The sequence below is a fragment of the Erpetoichthys calabaricus genome, chromosome 5, assembly GCF_900747795.2.
Source record: "Erpetoichthys calabaricus chromosome 5, fErpCal1.3, whole genome shotgun sequence".
NCBI lineage: Eukaryota > Metazoa > Chordata > Cladistia > Polypteriformes > Polypteridae > Erpetoichthys > Erpetoichthys calabaricus.
The window spans coordinates 146,255,463-146,273,287 of NC_041398.2; the positions used below are offsets into that span (position 1 = coordinate 146,255,463).

Consider the following 17,825-nt stretch of genomic DNA (forward strand, 5'->3'; position numbering starts at 1 on the left):
CTAGCTAGCGCTGCGGCACAGTGTCCTCACATGTTTAATTATTAACAACACAGATTATTTAAATGAAGTTAAAGTTCTATCTGTATACTATAATCAACATCTTAAAAATGATATCGTCATCATACGCGCTTTATAAAGTGGCGCAGGCTGTGCAATATTATAACTGTAGTGCAAGTTTACAGTGGGGTAATTGTACTTATAAGTACAGACAGTTCTACAAGGAGCACTTGATTGAGTGCGTTTATAGTTCTTGGGATGAAACTGTTTCTGAACCGCGAGATCCGTACAGGAAAGTACTGAAACATTTTGCCGTGGCTGACGCAGTGTGTGCTTGATGCTGTATCCCGTTAATTCTTTCCGATCAGCTGCTGCTGTGATTCCCCACTCAGATACAGTGATATAAATACTCCGAGTGGTGCAGTGAGAGTAATATGGAAAAAGATGATCCACTGTGGCAACCCGTAACGGGAGCAGCTGAAAAGAAGAAGAAGATGCAGTGAGAGTAACAACGCTAAAGCAGTTATAGTATTTGGAATACTATGGCTATTCCTTGGACCATTATATTGCTACAGGTTAATTACAATCAGATGCATTACACTAATAAACAATATGCAGTTAATTTCAGTGTATTTATAAAGCCCATGGGGGCCGCCAGAGGACGCTGCAGGGAGGTACGGGGATTTGTATTTTCCATATAGTCCGGAAGTACTAGAAATGAAGAACTTCCGGGCTGAAGAAAAAGAAGAGTTCATCTGACCCAGAAGTGAAGGACAGAAGCACTTCCGGGTCAAGGACTATAAAAAGGACTGTGGGAAACCCAGCAGACTGAGCCGGAGTTGGGAGCAAGTGCGACAGAGCTGCTGGGTGGAGTGGAGGATTGAATATTGATTATTGTGAATTATTATTGATTTATTGTGTATAGTGGAGGTGCTTGGTGCACCATATTATTATAATAAATTTTATTATTGGACTTTTACCTGGTGTTTCAATGGGTTGTCTGAGGGTTCAGGGGTCAACAGCGCCCCCTATTTGTCACATGGGTTAAAAAAAAACTGGAAAAAGTGGGGGAAGGCTGAGATGGACAACTGTATAAAAGGATAAGAACATCAGAGTGTGTAGTTTGAGTAACAAACATCTTACTGGTTCTCAGTTGACTTCTTCTTTAAATACCTGCCAAATACGAAAGTCACCTGCAACAGAGTAAACAGAGACGATTCTGGGATATACAATATACTTCAGTGACTCTGAATGTACTCCAGTCCTCTTGTGATTTGCCAAAGCTGCAATCATATCACTTTAGATAGTGTCAAAACTAGTCTAATTCATTTCAAATCTTTGTAAATGCTAAAACAATCTTCCCTGCCAAGTACTGCAGGATACTTTTGGCCTATCAGAACCCTATAAGTGAGCTGTCTCATGAAAGGTTGTGCTCCAATCCTAGACTTTGCCAGTGAGTAACATCGAAGTCAGAAAGCCGCTGAAAGACTGATGAGTAAATCATTTTCTCCAATACTGAACTTTTATGTGAAGCGTATGTCATGGATGGTATTATACTATTTTTTAGTTTTTTTTGCTTTACTGAGAACAAATGTGGAAAATACAGCATATAGCAGTAAAACAAACTAGCCAACCTGCGGCGTACCATAAGCCGCATAATCAGGCCACTTTTTTAATGATTTTTAAGCACAGGAAAAAAATTAACATTTGAAAAATCCGGAGGAGAGGGGAAGGACGCCCATTACGCCCCATCCGTCATGCTAGTCTGCTGATTTCTCGTTCAGTAACCTGTGAGTAGTGATGGGCGGAGTGAAGCCTCACGAAGCATCAACACGTTTGAAGCAATTGTGTCAGAAATCATATCGAACCTTGAAGCATTTGACACTCACCTCTCTCGTGACACCTCCTGGCCATTTTCATTAACGTTACAGAAACTTATGATACACTTCAATGTCGTCTGTTAAAAGTCATATTGCTTTTATTTTTTCGTAGCTACAGACTGACAACGAAGAGAAGGGTTCGTCAGCAGCTTCTAGTGTGTGATGTCTAAAAAATATAAATATAACTAACGCCGACAGGCAGAATGCACTATACGATAGCAAGAGTTAAACAAAATAAGACGCCTCACCTCATGCATTCCCGGCTCTTTCAATTAGTATTTACTTTTGCACTGCATCATTATAATCGCTCCTGTTATTAGTATTATAATTAACCCTGATCTTTTCTTGAGATCACATTTAATAGCCTTAAATGTTTTCTTTGCTCTGTCTTAATTAAAACGGAGTAGACAGAAAATAAAGGTTTATCCCTTTCCTTTGCCATGATATAGGTAAGCACATTTGAGAAAGAAAATGTGAAATCCTTAAATCACAGATGTTATTATTCGATCAAGTATTAAAATCTACAGTGCTTCGAAAGCTCGACCCAGTGTCGAAACCTGAGTATCGAGCGGCCCATCACTACCTGTGAGTCACGTAGAGTTTTCATTGTTGTTTGCGGTTCTGGCCGCTTTTCGCGTACTGAGTTGTTCCGAAGTCACAGTTGAGAAACAGTTTTTTAATGTCTTTTAAGCACAGGGGAAAAAATGAACATGTGGCCCGGTGCATTCTTTAACTGCCTTGTGGCGCTGTAGTAGTATGGCTGCTTTGCAGTAAGGAGACAGTGGAAGATTGTGGGTTCGCTTCCCGGTTCCTCCCTGTGTGAATAGCAAATTATCCGCGACAAACAAACTGTTTTACACGCTGCAAACCAATCCGCGCCGCTTTTTCAATGTTTTTCAAGCAGAGGGAAAAAAATGAACATTTGCAAAATCCGTAACGCTGCTTTCAGTAAGTACAATGCACATGCGTTTAATTTGTCAGCCACTTTTTGCCAGCTGTCTTTTCTGGTTTGGGCCGCTTTTGCAGTGTTACCTCTTGTGTATATTATATCTTGAAATCCTTCGAGTTGCTAATTAACTAACTAACACCCACCCACTCAGCTTGTGTGAAAAAAATGCGCCCGTTCTTTCATCATTTTGTTGCAGCAATATACATTGTGTTTCCACTCAGCGCAGAGGCGTGCATTTATCTCAGATTATTACATCCTGCTAGACTAATCTGCTACACGGCTGCGTTTGAAAAACCGACTTATCCCGGATGAGTTTCACCGGCATTAATGATTAGGAATCTGGTTGGAACAAAACCCTGCATCCACAGGGGTTCACCAGGACCGAGTTTGGGAAACACTGCTGAACAGAGACGAAACCGACTCAGGTGAGGAGTTGGGGCAGGCAAAGTGGTTGCAGCTATTGATTATTCAGTGTTGTTTGCCTGGGTGTCTGATCTGCTCAACAGGATCATAAATAAAAGGAAAACAATGTGAAGGCAATGTCACAGGTGATCCTGTGGTATAGCGGGTCCACAGCTCCCCTTCAAAAGCCAATTTTTAAATAAATAATCATTGCACTCACAGTGTAGCGAGGGGCGTGGAAGTGTGGCTGAAACGGTTTCCGGGTAGACTCGTGCTTCGGGCATTTTTCTCCTGTGCAGTGTGTGAGGAGAGAGAGAGAAAGCCGGTACGTTAGAGTGAGCGAGAGCAGGTTCGAAGGCAATGTGTTCCTGTGGTATAGCGGGTCCATAGCTCCCCTTCAAAAGGCCATTTTTAATCAGGCGACTGACAGTAGTGGAGTCAGGCACAGAGAAGGTCAGCTGCAGAGAGAGCATCTCGACTGTTGCAGGGCCTGAAGCAGGTGAGACGCTAATGATAAAGAGGCACAGGGCTTATTGGTTTTTAAAGACTGCTTCCTTCATTGTGTTTTAACTTCAGCTTTAAAGGATTGCGCGGCTCTCTCTTGCGCTGTCTGTGTGTGCCTCTGTCTCTCTGTGGCGCTGCCTCTGTGTGTGTGCGTGGCTCTCTCTCGCGCGCTGCCTGTGTGTGCCTCTGTCTCTCTCTGGCGTTGCCTCTGTGTGTGTGTGTGTGTGTGCCTCTGTCTCTCTGGCGCTGCCTCTGTGTGTGCCTCTGTCTCTCTGGCGCTGCCTGTGTGTGCGCGGCTCTCTCTCGTACTGCCTCTGTGTGAACCAAGGTTCCACTGAGGTTGACTAATGAAAAGTCAACGTGGCTCAGAGCTGCAAGTGGACTGTGGCACAGACAAACAGAAATGACGGCATGTTTTCCGAGGCGTCGCGTCCGAGTTGGTAGGCGTGGCTCTGTGATTTTTTTCATCGTATCCAATGGTCTAAGAGTTGGTGGGCGTGGCTCCTTCCTGCGTGCGCCATTGGCGTCTTACTTGTCGGCGGTTTAGTGAATCCACGCCCCTTCCGGCGTGCTTTCCATGGGTGGCTACTTGTCTCCCGGCTTAGTGAATTATATATATAGATATGTCTAAACAGCAAAGGTCTATGATACGGTTTGCATATTTATAGCTAGTAATCCACAACGGAGAAAATTAATCGTGTATCTTAAAATAGTTTTTTATTCCTAAACTTTCAACACCTACCAGGTGTCATCATCAGAGGAAAATGATTAGATATTTTGGCATACAAAGACAGATTTACATGAAAATCGTATTATACTTGCTGGGAGAATTACTAAACCAGACTAAGTGGCAAAATATTTAAACTGCTTAAGAGTATGAGGTAACAGAAAGTTATAAAGAATTTTCATTTGGAAGGTTGTTTATTAATAAATATATTAACTATGTAAGAATAAGGAGCAAACTGGTTTTTTTCTTTATATTTTATATGTTTAAATAAATGTGTGTTTAACACACTTCAGCATAAGCTAACAAAGCACATCTGTCAAAACAACTGAAGAATCAATGTACAGTAATCCCTCCTCCATCGCGGGGGTTGCGTTCCAGAGCCACCCACGAAATAAGAAAATCCGCGAAGTAGAAACCATATGTTTATATGGTTATTTTTATATTGTCATGCTTGGGTCACAGATTTGCGCAGAAACACAGGAGGTTGTAGAGAGACAGGAATGTTATTCAAACACTGCAAACAAACATTTGTCTGTTTTTCAAAAGTTTAAACTGCGCTCCATGACAAGACAAGATGACAGTTCTGTCTCACAATGAAAAGAATGCAAACATATCTTCCTCTTCAAAGGAGTGTATGCGAAGCACCGCGGCACAAAGCTGTTGAAGGCGGCAGCTCACACCCCCTCCGTAAGGAGCAGAGAGAGAGAGAGAGAGAGAGATTGTTTTTCAGTCAAAAATCAATACATGCCCTTCGAGCTTTTAAGTATGCGAAGCACTGTGCAGCATGTCGTTTCAGGAAGCAGCTGTACAAAAGATAGCAACGTGAAGATAATCTTTCAGCATTTTTAGTGGAGCGTCCGTATCGTCTAGGTGTGCGAACAGCCCCCCTGCTCAATCCCCATACGTCAGGATCACAGATAGTCAGCGCAAGAGAGAGAGAAAAGTAAGCAATCTAGCTTCTCAGCCATCTGCCAATAGCGTCCCTTGTATGAAATCAACTGGGCAAACCAACTGAGGAAGCATGTACCAGAAATTAAAAGACCCATTGTCTGCAGAAATCCGCGAACCAGCAAAAAATCCGCGATATATATTTAAATATGCTTACATATAAAATCCGCGATGGAGTGAAGCCGCGAAAGGCGAAGCGCGATATAGCGAGGGATCACTGTACTGCAGTGCAGGAATTCTGCTGTAATGCCACTGAAATGCTATTAGTTTTAAGACCTAATTTACAAATAAAAATGCAGCGTATTTGAAACATATCAAGAAAGGCATGTTTACTGAAACCATAAACGTTGCCAATTCAAAGTAGACATTTTTTGTAGTTTTTTTTTTTTATTTTTATTTTTAGTTCACATTTCTTCTGAATTCCTATAGGCCTTAAGCGAAAATGTCATAGGGAATTTTTATTTCACATAATACCCACAAGGGCGGCACGGTGGCGCAGTGGGTAGCGCTGCTGCCTCGCAGTTAGGAGACCCGGGTTCGCTTCCCGGGTCCTCCCTGTGTGGAGTTTGCATGTTCTCCCCGTGTCTGCGTGGGTTTCCTCCGGGTGCTCCGGTTTCCTCCCACAGTCCAAGGACATGGTGGATTGGTGATTCTAAATTGGCCCTAGCGTGTGCTTGGTGGGTGTGTTTGTGTGTGTCCTGTGGTGGGTTGGCACCCTGCCCAGGATTGGTTCCCTGCCTTGTGCCCTGTGTGGGCTGGGATTGGCTCCAGCAGACCCCTGTGACCCTGTGTTCAGATTCAGCGGGTTGGAAAATGGATGGATAATACCACAAGTTTCCGAGGAAGATTAATATGTCCCACAATTGTGAAAGAATAACTTGGATTTCAAAGACATCAACCTTACTTATCAGTCCATTGACCTAATTGTAGATTAAGGCATACTCTTATACACTCTCACACTCGTAACAGGCAAATTTAGACTCACTATTGAAGAGATTGGCACCCCTTGACCTTAAATTGTCAGTCAGTCAGTCATTATCCAACCCGCTATATCCTAACACAGGGTCACGGGGGTCTGCTGGAGCCAATCCCAGCCAATACAGGGCGCAAGGCAAGAATAAATCCCCAGGCAGGGCACCAGCCCACCACAGTGACCTTAAATTGGACAAACCTAAATCAGACAAAGGATAGACAGAAGTAGTATACATGCCAAAATGATATACTGTACACAGTAACAGAATAGGGTGAGATTTCAAAGTTAGCAGTTCAAATTAATACAACATATACTCTGGTAGTGGGAGTACACCCTTATTGAAAAGCAGTGACTTTACAAACAACTTCTCCCTATATAGCTAATGATACTTAAAAACAAAATTTACTGTAGTAAACAGTTTTTATACTTCATAATTTTAAACTTTTAAAAACTCTCCATTCATCCACCCTTCTTCATTAGTTTAATTCATCACTGCATACTGTACGGCAAACACCAACTAAAACATAACAATTAAGAGCAATATGCTGAGATGACTGCCTTTTCATGTAATATACTGGGAGATTTAAGCTTTTTCTCAAAGTCGGCTTCATGTGACAGCCATTTCAATCTGTTTAGCCTATCATGGTTGACTAAGTGAATGCTTTTCACTGCATTAGAAATAAGTGCAAGCAGGTGCTAATAAAAAAATCTAAAAGGCAAGATAAATTTTGCATTACTCAATTACATCTTTACGCTGTCAGTAATTTAAATGGCCATATTTGTCTCCTGTAAATCTGCATGGAATGTCCAATATAACAAAACACTGAGCCGAAATATGATCACACTTGACATCTTAGTTAATTATACTATCCAGTGATTAAAGATTTAGTCAGAATGAAAGCCTGCAGACAGCCAGCATGAACACCTTTTCTGCCACACAAGACGTGTTACTCTTAATATATTTAGAAACTAAGGCAAACATTACAATTAAATATTTCCTAATGCAAAATGCCATAATTAAACAAAAATAGATTTTTGAATCATCATGAGATGTAAAAATTCAACAGTTAAAATTCGGAACTACAGACAAGTAATCAATGTTTTGTAATTAATTCTTTTTCCTAACTTGCAGGAAATTATTGCTCATAAAGTTTTGCTACTTTTCATCATAAATGTAATGTGCCAGCACCACTTTCCTTCTTGGCATGAGTAGCTGTCTGAAAAAATTCAAGATTGTTGACTGGAATCCTGCTTCTATGTTACTTTTGTTGTAGGCACTGCAGCTTCATAAAGAAACTTAAGACTGCAAGGGGAGTTAATGTCACTCTCAGGAAACGATGTAGACTGACCCAGCCAGAGAAACATTTAAAAAAATAAAGACAAAGAAAGGAATTTTCATTAACCTAGTATTTGCTTATTCTTCCATCTAAAATTCAGGAAATATCCAGTAGGCTACTTTTTGCCAACTGGTTACAGGACAACACATAACTTCTCACCTCGAAATGATGTATTAGCATGTGATGTTTCATTAGCCATTTGGTATGTTTAAAGTCTCAAACTATATGGCATATAACTCAATTTCAAATTTGACTGATTAAAATTGTACATCTTGCCACAACACTCAACTGCATTAAGTGTGTTTGATAATGTAATGTTTATACAGTACTTATGATTTCTCAGGAAATTTAAACCTAAATTATTATTATCCATCCACAATTTGTATTTCCATTCCATCCACCTGCGTTTAACCTACTTATTCAACTTCAGGGTTACTCATGGGGATCTGACTTCAGTTAACATCCTAGTACATCTTTACTGAAAAGAGATTAAAACAGTGGGATGATTACTAACATTCTTATTCTGCCTTTTTTTTCACCTAACAAGATGTGAAATGCAAGCAATAAAATAGACCTGCCAGCTAATGAGTTGTGAGATTACATTATTTCACCACATGTTGTCAGAGGAAATGTAAAAACAAAGACAAGCCAAAAGTGAACGCCTTCACAACCTGAGATGATACACTTTTGTTATGTTTTTTATGTTCTAAATGGCTTCTTATATTCTCTTGGGGGGGAAAAAGGCAAATCCATGCACAAACAAGAATAACTAATTTATCTTTTGCAAATTTTATATTTAAAAATCAAGTTCTAAGCAATTTTGTATTAAAGAAAAACATTTCAAAACACATCAAGCATTACAAAGAAATAAAATATTACATTTTATCAATGTATCACAATATATAGAGAGAGTAATATAAGACTTTGTACTGCCGTAATTATGAATTACAAACTATTTCACAATCTGAAAAAAGTAACCTTCTTCAGGTACATACACAGCAAAATCACTAGTGCATATATACAGTAAGTTCACTTTTTCTATACATGTACTTTTATATGTTACTGACACTATATGCCAATTTAAAACCAGTATTTGATATATACAGTGTCACTGCATTTGCTTGTATTCTGTCCTACAACTGCAAGACACCTGGCTTTGGACTCATGCCCTTTGGCAGACAGAGACCTGAAATGTCCAAGGGATCATTTGTAGAAGATAATCACTCCAGGAACTGAGTGGGAACTCAAGGTACACATTACATTACGGCCAGGGTTCAAAAAAATTACCACAGATGAAGGGAGCCATAGATGTAAATTGAATAGAGGATCTTAGAAACATTAGAAGGAAATTGAAGATGCAGGTAGATACAGCATGAGATCTTCTTGTTTATCTGGTAAATCTGAGGGTCTTGCATTGACTTGCACCTGAGACAACCCATCTGTGGTAGACAACTATTTGTACCTTAAGTGTACAGTGATCCCTCGCTATATCGCGCTTCGCCTTTCGCGGCTTCACTCCATCGCGGATTTTATATGTAAGCATATTTAAATATATATCGCGGATTTTTCGCTGCTTCGCGGGTTTCTGCGGACAATGGGTTTTTTAATTTCTGGTACATGCTTCCTCAGTTGGTTTGCCCAGTTGATTTCATACAAGGGACGCTATTGGCAGATGGCTGAGAAGCTACCCAACTTACTTTTCTCTCTCTCTCTCTCTCTCTCTCTCTCTCTCTCTCTCTGTCTCTCTTGCGCTGACTTTTTCTGATCCTGACGTAGGGGGATTGAGCAGGGGGGCTGTACGCACACCTAGACGATACGGACGCTCGTCTAAAAATGCTGAAAGATTATCTTCACGTTGGCTACCTTCTGTGCAGCTGCTTCGTGAAGCGACATGCTGCCCGGTGCTTCGCATACTTAAAAGCACGAAGGGCACGTATTGATTTTTTTATCTGTCTCTCTCTCTCTCTCTCTCTCTGTCTGCTCCTGACGGAGGGGGGTGTGAGCTGCCACCTTCAACAGCTTTGTGCTGCGGTGCTTCGCATACTTAAAAAGCCAAACAGCCCTATTGATTTGTTTGCTCCTTTGAAGAGGAAGATATGTTTGCATTCTTTTAATTGTGAGACAGAACTGTCATCTCTGTCTTGTCATGGAGCACAGTTTAAACTTTAGAAAAAGAGACAAATGTTTGTTTGCAGTGTTTGAATAACGTTCCTGTCTCTCTACAACCTCCTGTGTTTCTGCGCAAATCTGTGACCCAAGCATGACAATATAAAAATAACCATATAAACATATGGTTTCTACTTCGCGGATTTTCTTATTTCGCGGGTGGCTCTGGAACGCAACCCCTGCGATGGAGGAGGGATTACTGTATTATGCAATCTCACTGGCTATATGCACATATATATTTCATACGAGTCAAAACTTTTCTGCACTTATTCTTTCAAAATTGTTTTTTATTTAGGTTTTAGACATTTAAATTCATTAATTGGCTTAATTGGGTTTGGAAATGTTATGTTACTTCTTAATATAATCTCCTTGCTTTTCGTTAGATTTATATAAGTAGACACAGTGGTTCTGGTTCACTGTGAAATTAATAATAATAATTCACTACATTTATATAGCACTTTTCTCAGTACTCAAAGCGCTATCCACACAGGGAGGAACCAGGAAGTGAACCCACAATCTTCCACAGTCTCCTTACTGCAAAGCAGCAGCACTACCACTGCACCACCTGTGAGGACTATGAAATTAATAAAGTACTGCCTTTTTTCACTTCATCGTCACCCAGAAATAAATGACCTCTTCTAACTGTGATGAAGTTTCCACTACTGTTACTCTTCTCTGGGCAAGACTGAACACTTTAGCTGCTACTTCTTCTTCACATCCGTGGTTGAATTTGACAGCCACCCTAAGCATTCTGAACGTGTCAAATATATCCAACCATTTTTGAACATCTAACTGAAACATTTCATAGAAAGCATCACATCACCAGCTGTAAGCAGACAGCAATAATGGCACAAATGATTTGGTTACTTGTGGCAATGTTCATGTCAGAATAGTAAATACTCAGAATGCACTTTGGGTGTTTTTTCTTCACATTGTGTACATACCCTGTTCCTTCTGCTAAAAGTCAAAAAGTGCTGTAAAGAACTTCCTTTTTCAGCCTTCATTATCAATGTGCTTTAAATGATAAGCAACCTGTAGTTTGCAGTCAAAACTTTGGCTATCAATTAAGAAATATGTGCTTGTAGCCTGACCAAATTCTGACTGAAAATCTCCACTAAGTATTTGAAGTATTTGAAGTATTTTGCAACATGCAAAATTATTATTGATTTATACTTTCAAAAAAGGTATAAACATGGAAATGGTGTAGAGAAGCAATTTGAAGATACAAAAATCTATACTAGCAATTAGACAACTTACTGGTGGGACACAGTAAAGGCCATCAGGAATGATCTGCCCTGCCCCAGTAGGCAAATTCTCTGGATGTATCAGAGCCTGACCTCCCACTTGCCAAACTAAGCAAAAGCAAGTATTATTCTCCAAGGATAAGACATGAAAGCAAGTAGATCTGATAAAATCAATATGATGACAGGAGTGGACAGGAGTGTAGACTGAAACATATGGGAATTATGAGCATTATGGGTATGTTAAATAAAAGCAGGTACAGAAATTTAATTGTTATAGATTTATCCACAGGAACCCCCTGATTTGTAGATTATCATTGACTACAGGAAATTACTCTGAGGTGAGGTTTAAAAATCTCCATACCAGCAAAAACTCAGTTGAAAGTCAAGAGGTGTTTTTTGGAAAAGGTCTTCCAAGTAAGGAGGAACAGGGGCGTAAGAGAAAATGGAAGGTGACAGGAAAATATTTTACTAGTGGTTGTAAACTGGGAAGTAATCTCACCTGACAGTCATACAAATGTTGTTCTGACTGTGCATGTTTTGTTTTCCTTATTTTTTTACTTTCTGCTTTGTGCCCTGCTTTGGTTCACCCCAATCTTGTAATTCCAATTATCCCAATCTTTACTTTTCCTAATTTTACTTCTTTATGGCTTTTTAATTCTGGGATGGAGGTGGCACTATTTTGGTTACACTACACCCATAACATTTTCAAATCAGCTTAATCCAATTCACAGCCACAGAGGGACACAATCTAGCCCAACGTAAGATACAAGGCAGAAACCAGTCCTGAATGGGTTGCTAGTCCATCGCAAGGCCCACTTACACAAGTATTGCCATAATTCGTCTGCAGCAATATTTGAATATTTATTAGTCTGAAAATATAACTTGTGTTTATATAAAAGTAGTCGTAAAAAATATGCAGCAAAGTGGTGCAGGGGTTAGCTTGATTCTCTCTTAGCTGCAGTGTCCTGGAATGAAACTCCTGCTGATGCTGGGACTGGCAATTAAGAATTTCTGTGTTTTCCATATCTTTGTGAGGCTTTCACGTCAAGCAGGTGCATGTCAGGCTTACTGTTAACTCCAATGAAGCCATGCATGTGTGAGTGAGTCCAGAGGAGGACTGGGTTCCCATGCACGGCTAGATTTCTCACCTTGTGCTTAAGGCTGCTAAGACCAGCACTGGTCTCCTGTGATCTTAAACCAGATGCACAGGTTAGAAAATGGCTAAAAAGCTTGATCATGTGCATATCACAAAGCCTTTAAAAGTAAATTACTGGCTCTGTAAATATTTTCTCTTACATTACTTCCTAAATTAAAATCTAAAGTTTTGAAACATATATTTTACACTGTGCAGTGCAACATATAAAGGACACGTTCTTTAATGTTTAATATGTTATACTGAGCGACTTTCTCAAATAAAATAGGAAAGTAAAAAGGAAACATGTAAAATGAATAGAATAATATGGGGTGAAATATTCAAATATCTAAAAAAAGACAGAATGACTCTTTCAGCACCCAAAACCTCTAAACTTTAGGTGGCACTCAAACGCACGCAGTCCAAGTCCTCTTGATGTTATTTAGGCAGCTCGAAAATCTGTGCAAGTCAAAAAGCACTGTATTTTTACGAATAAAGTAGCCCTATTTGACCACTCTTATGATTCAGCCCATGAAAAAAGTTGTGAACGTAACTGAGATACCTCATTTTGGGACGCTTTCGTTTGGTCTGAGTGCACTTTGTCGGCAGGTGTCGTTTAAGGCCAAGCTAGTCTGACTGCTGTCCAGTTTGTCACGCTGGAATCTTCCGCATCCCTTGAGCTGCGTGCTAAAGTGCTCGTTGAGCATCGCTCCTTTTCTGTATAATCTCACCAATAATGCTGCTGTGCAAACAGAATATACTATGGGGTGGAAGAAAGCATGTTGCCCAACTGCATCAGCCAGGGAAAAAAAACAACTTTTTTCTCAGCAAAGATGCGGCCTGCAGAATGACTTATCCCCCGACAAGCCTTCACCACGACAGCGTGTCGCCACTGTGTGATGGGCATCAGTTAAAAGGCGTCGCAGGTTCAGAGCTTGAGCACGCGCACCGCGTTTTGCAGGCAACAGCAAACATAACGGCTGCAGACCGCGAACTCTCATCGGGACGCGACTGCAATTTTGCTCCCAGCAATAACCAAGCAACAGTGTAGGTCACTCATGTGGCAAGCTATCGAGGAACATTAATCATCAGCTACATCGTACACTCCATGGCAGCACATACCGAATTTTGCATCTGCCAGATCACGGGCGGGCTGTAGCACCACTAGAACTCCTTGCACTTTTAACAGAACTTAACATTTTTGCGCAGCAGCCGAACTTTGAGGATCTGCTGACATCATGAGTGTCAAGTCAACTGCCTTTAATATGGACTCGTAAGAAATGAGCTCCGTAACTGTACTGTGGGCACTACAAACTTGTGGGAGTCTCCGGTGTGTTTTCTTTACAGCGCGCTCTCCCCTTTTGAACTCAAACTGCAATGCCAACAACTTTCTCTACTTCTCTCCTCCCAAATGTTCTGCAACTCTCGAGCGCTCAATTTCCTGTCGTTCCTACCTGTCTCTTGGGTCGATCCAGCTGGTCTGTTTAGTGTTGTGATCGATATAAAACACTTTGCCATCGTAATCCCTTGCTTCCTCCCAGCCATCCGGTAACGGCAGCTGTCCATTCCCCTTTCTAGGCATGATCACTTTCTGATAGGTCCTCCATATGTATAGAAAATAAGAAAAGCAAGTGATCAAACAAAGAAACGTTCTTCTTCTTCTTCTTTTTTTACAATCCTCTGTACTTGTCACTCCTGTGCTCCTTCCAGTCCTCCATTTTAGTTCCCTCGCAGCCTGGACAGACCTGACTCTGTCCCCAGACACAAACTCATTAGCATGACATTAGCATAAACCTATTTGCATGCACATTCCACAGAGCAACATTCCACAGAGTTAACCCCTACTCCCCCGCGTGTCGTGAGCCTCTGCGGGCCACTCCCTCGCTTTCATTTCCAGAAATATGGCACCCCGACGTCAGGATCGTGCAAGAGCAACACGAGTAAATGTATTTTTAAGTACTTTGGATTTTGTGCTTTTGAAAGAAAAATCTTATAATCTAACTGAAGTGCAAAGTACGCAGAGAAAGAAAGTCATTTTAGAGGAAGCATAGCAAATTGTACTAAGTAGTAAAACGTTCCAATTATTTAGTGTTCTACATTATTTTATCTGTCTTATTCTCCGAAGGGGATCGTTCAATAGTCATCTGTCAAAACTCATTACTTACGAAGTCAGTCTAAAACTAGCATGTTCAAACTAACCTGTCAAAAACAGACCTTAACTTAACAGATTTTTTAAAACTAATGATAAGTTTTCCCCTCACGACCCGCAATTGGGATGGATGCTGTAAAACCGTTGGGACTTCCATATTTAGAAGAGATACAGAGGATGTGTTCGGGATAAACGCCTTTCATTTCTTTTACACCTCACAAACACATGTTAACACTTACGTATTTCGTGGACGGAACAAAATATAAATAAAAACCACAATACCCTGCACAGGTCATCCACTAACATTCATGTGAGAGTATAATCTAACAAAAACTACTGCAGACTAGAAAATCGAACACCTTTTTCAAGAGGTGTTTGCTGATTCTTAAGAAAAGTAGGGTAAATTTCATCTGTCAAATAATGAATAACAGTTAATACCTACTGTAAGTAACATAATTATAACATGGTAGGGGTAAAACTCCTGCTTGTTTTGCTACCCAACTCACTGTTAGCTTTTGCATAACATGAGCTCCAATTCTGAAGTTAGACTTTTGCAATACAGAAAGTTAAACCTGTCTACAAAAAAAAAATAATAATCCAATATGATCTATAAAACTCAGGCACATTACAAATAATCACTAAGTTTTATTGGATTTATAAACTGTTTTATTGTCATTTTATTAAATAACATTGGGCAGCTAAGTAAATATTGTAAAATGTTGGTCAATTTCAATTATTTAACAAACCTGTTACACCTACTCTGGGGCAGAACCAGTCAGCATCCCAGTATGTAGCTCAGGGCTCAGTGGGCTTCAGGACCTCTGAAATTAATTTAAGATATATGAAAAATGTAAATATGTTTTTCACAGATATTGACATGACGATTGAATCCTTTTCAACTCCTTTACCTTTATTCCAAAGATAATTCATCTACTATGGAGGAATATTTTAGACAAAATTAGACAAAATTAAATAAATAAATGTATTGTGAATTTTGACAAAACATGATATGTAAGTATAAATAATTAAGTATGGGCGGGACTCAAGCCAATAACTGTTCTTTGCTTGGTGAATTGTCAGTAGAAGGGTGGCTCACAGCTGCAACTTTCCATATGCCCATATGAGCCACTCTAATGTAGACACATATTCGTCCCATGTAAGTTCATAGTAGACACAAGTTTTTAATATGTCCAGATCTTACTTTCATAACTGTAGATGTAACTTGAAACATATGGTTTGAAGTCCTTCACCTTTTTAGCTTCTAACATTCAGCACAATGTTTGAATAATGTGACTTACATTGTTTACCTAATGTCTTGGCACATCTTGAAGTGATCATGTGACAAATGCCATATCAGCGCCAGAACTGCAGCAGCTGGTTGACACAGAATCCAGAAGAGAGTGTGCATATAGCCTTATTCATCATCCTCTCAGTTGTGTCCACCTGATGTGTGGAGTCTGCCTATAAATACCATTTGTTAGCCAAAGTTTTATGCATAAGCTTCAACAATTCAACAATCAAAACACAGTCCTCGCTAGAGCCCACCTTCTCAAGTTTGAGGAGTGAGAATGAGAATTTTAATTTCAAGGTGTATTCATGTTGCATGAAGTGATTGAAACAAAATACCTGAAGAAAGAATGAAATATATAAAGAAATAAGAAGCACGTTTTTCATGAGACATTTAATTACTTATACTTGCATATCACGTTTTTATACAGTATATTTATTGTCACACTTCATAATACATTTATTTGCATATTAATCTCATTTTATCCAAAATATACCTCCATAGGTCCATAGCTAGTTATACATATGTATGTACTGATCCATAAAACCTTTATTTGAAAAGCATTTTGGACAGTAGATCAGGAGTGTAAAATGTTTCAATTTACTGGTAAGGTATTTGTAATTTGTTCACAAGTTACTTGTCACTTTGTAAAGTAGTGAGATATCCTTTTTGAAAAATTAGTGTTCTTAGAGACACTAACAGATAGATTCTCCACCCTTTATACAGTATGTATACCTTAGCAGAATGCTGTTGTTGACAAATCACTTATAATTTGGAAATGTTTGGCAATGAAATGATAAGTAACTTGTACAATTTCTGGGTTGGCAGTATCTCTACTAAACAACAGGTAAAGATAGATAGTTTTGTTTGTCCCATGGGGGAATTTAGCTTTTACAAGAGCTCAATAAATACAGAAATCTTATGAAAAACAGCAACATCCCCTATAAACACACAAGAATTGCAAAAAAGACTTCACTAATGATAAGGGCAGTCACAGTGGGATCATCTGAGAGAGAGATGATGTACCGCAGTACGTATAAAGTTTATACCTTGACCAAATTGCCAAGCCTACAGAAACTAAAACTAAACCTGAAAACTAAACCCGCTGATGTTTTTACTATATATGACATAATCGCGGATGCAGTTTCGGTGGTTTTTGTGGCTATTCATACAGCTATTACATGCTCTTCCACTACATGCTTAGGCTTTGATATTACATATTGGTTTTATGTGGTTCCCTCACAACAGCTAGGTGAGGCCTGAACAATACTTCAAGCCTAGGGTTTAAAGTTCACCCCAGAGTCTGGCAGAATCAATTATACTGCAGCAACTCCACTGCATTGCATACTCATGCACTCACTCGCATTCATCCGTATTCACTCACACCAGGGCAACCAAACCTGCAAGCCAGCTTGAAATATTCAATGAATGTGAAAAAACCAGAATGGAAAGAAAAATAATTGCAGAAAGGTGATATTCTAGCAAGGGGCCAGATGAAGCGAAACGCAAAGCCTTCAGTGTATCGTTACAAAAATTCCATCCAAACCACCTATGTAAAGGTTTAAAAATGTTTTAAGTACATGAGTACGCATGTCATTCAAATGCAAGTGAATCACAACTTAGTTCTTTTTCTTTCAGGGAGAGCCTTTGCCCCAGGCTTTTCTAAAACACTCATCTGATAGGTTAGATACACTCTCATAACTGGTTATTTGTAGCAAAGGAGGCTCCATCCTCTTCCTTATACTTAGGGTGCAATCACCCTAATGATTCATTGTGTTTGCCGGAGTTCAAATCCCCAATCCTGATATGTTATAAAATGTACTTTAATATTTTAAAATCTGCTTAATTCAATTTAGAGTCCTAGCACTACAATATTTACTCATATTGTACATAGAAAACATCAAACAGGTAGAACACTTAACAGCATCTGTTTGTGACTTCTTTCTAACCAAATAGTATGAAGAAATTAAGAATAATATAAAAGCAGAATCAAAAACATCCAAAAATAAATACTTCTCTGCCCCTCTTAGATATGAATGAGCATACAGTAATTTGCATGATACTCTATATGAAGTAAATGCTGGTGGTTTTCTTGCACTGAACCCAAGGCAGCAAAGAGCTGTGGACAG

At 39.6% G+C, this 17,825-nt stretch overlaps 1 protein-coding gene across 1 annotated transcript in view; it reads right to left on the reverse strand.

Moving 5' to 3' along the window:
* Positions 1–14,108, reverse strand: part of LOC114651996 (protein WWC2-like) — a 350,362-nt gene extending 336,254 nt beyond the window's left edge. The window contains exon 1 of the mRNA XM_028802133.2: positions 13,714–14,108. Within this exon, the coding sequence (XP_028657966.1) occupies positions 13,714–13,841 (128 nt within the window). The 5' untranslated portion in view covers positions 13,842–14,108. The remainder of the gene's footprint in view (positions 1–13,713) is intronic.
* Positions 14,109–17,825: the final 3,717 nt, after the last annotated feature.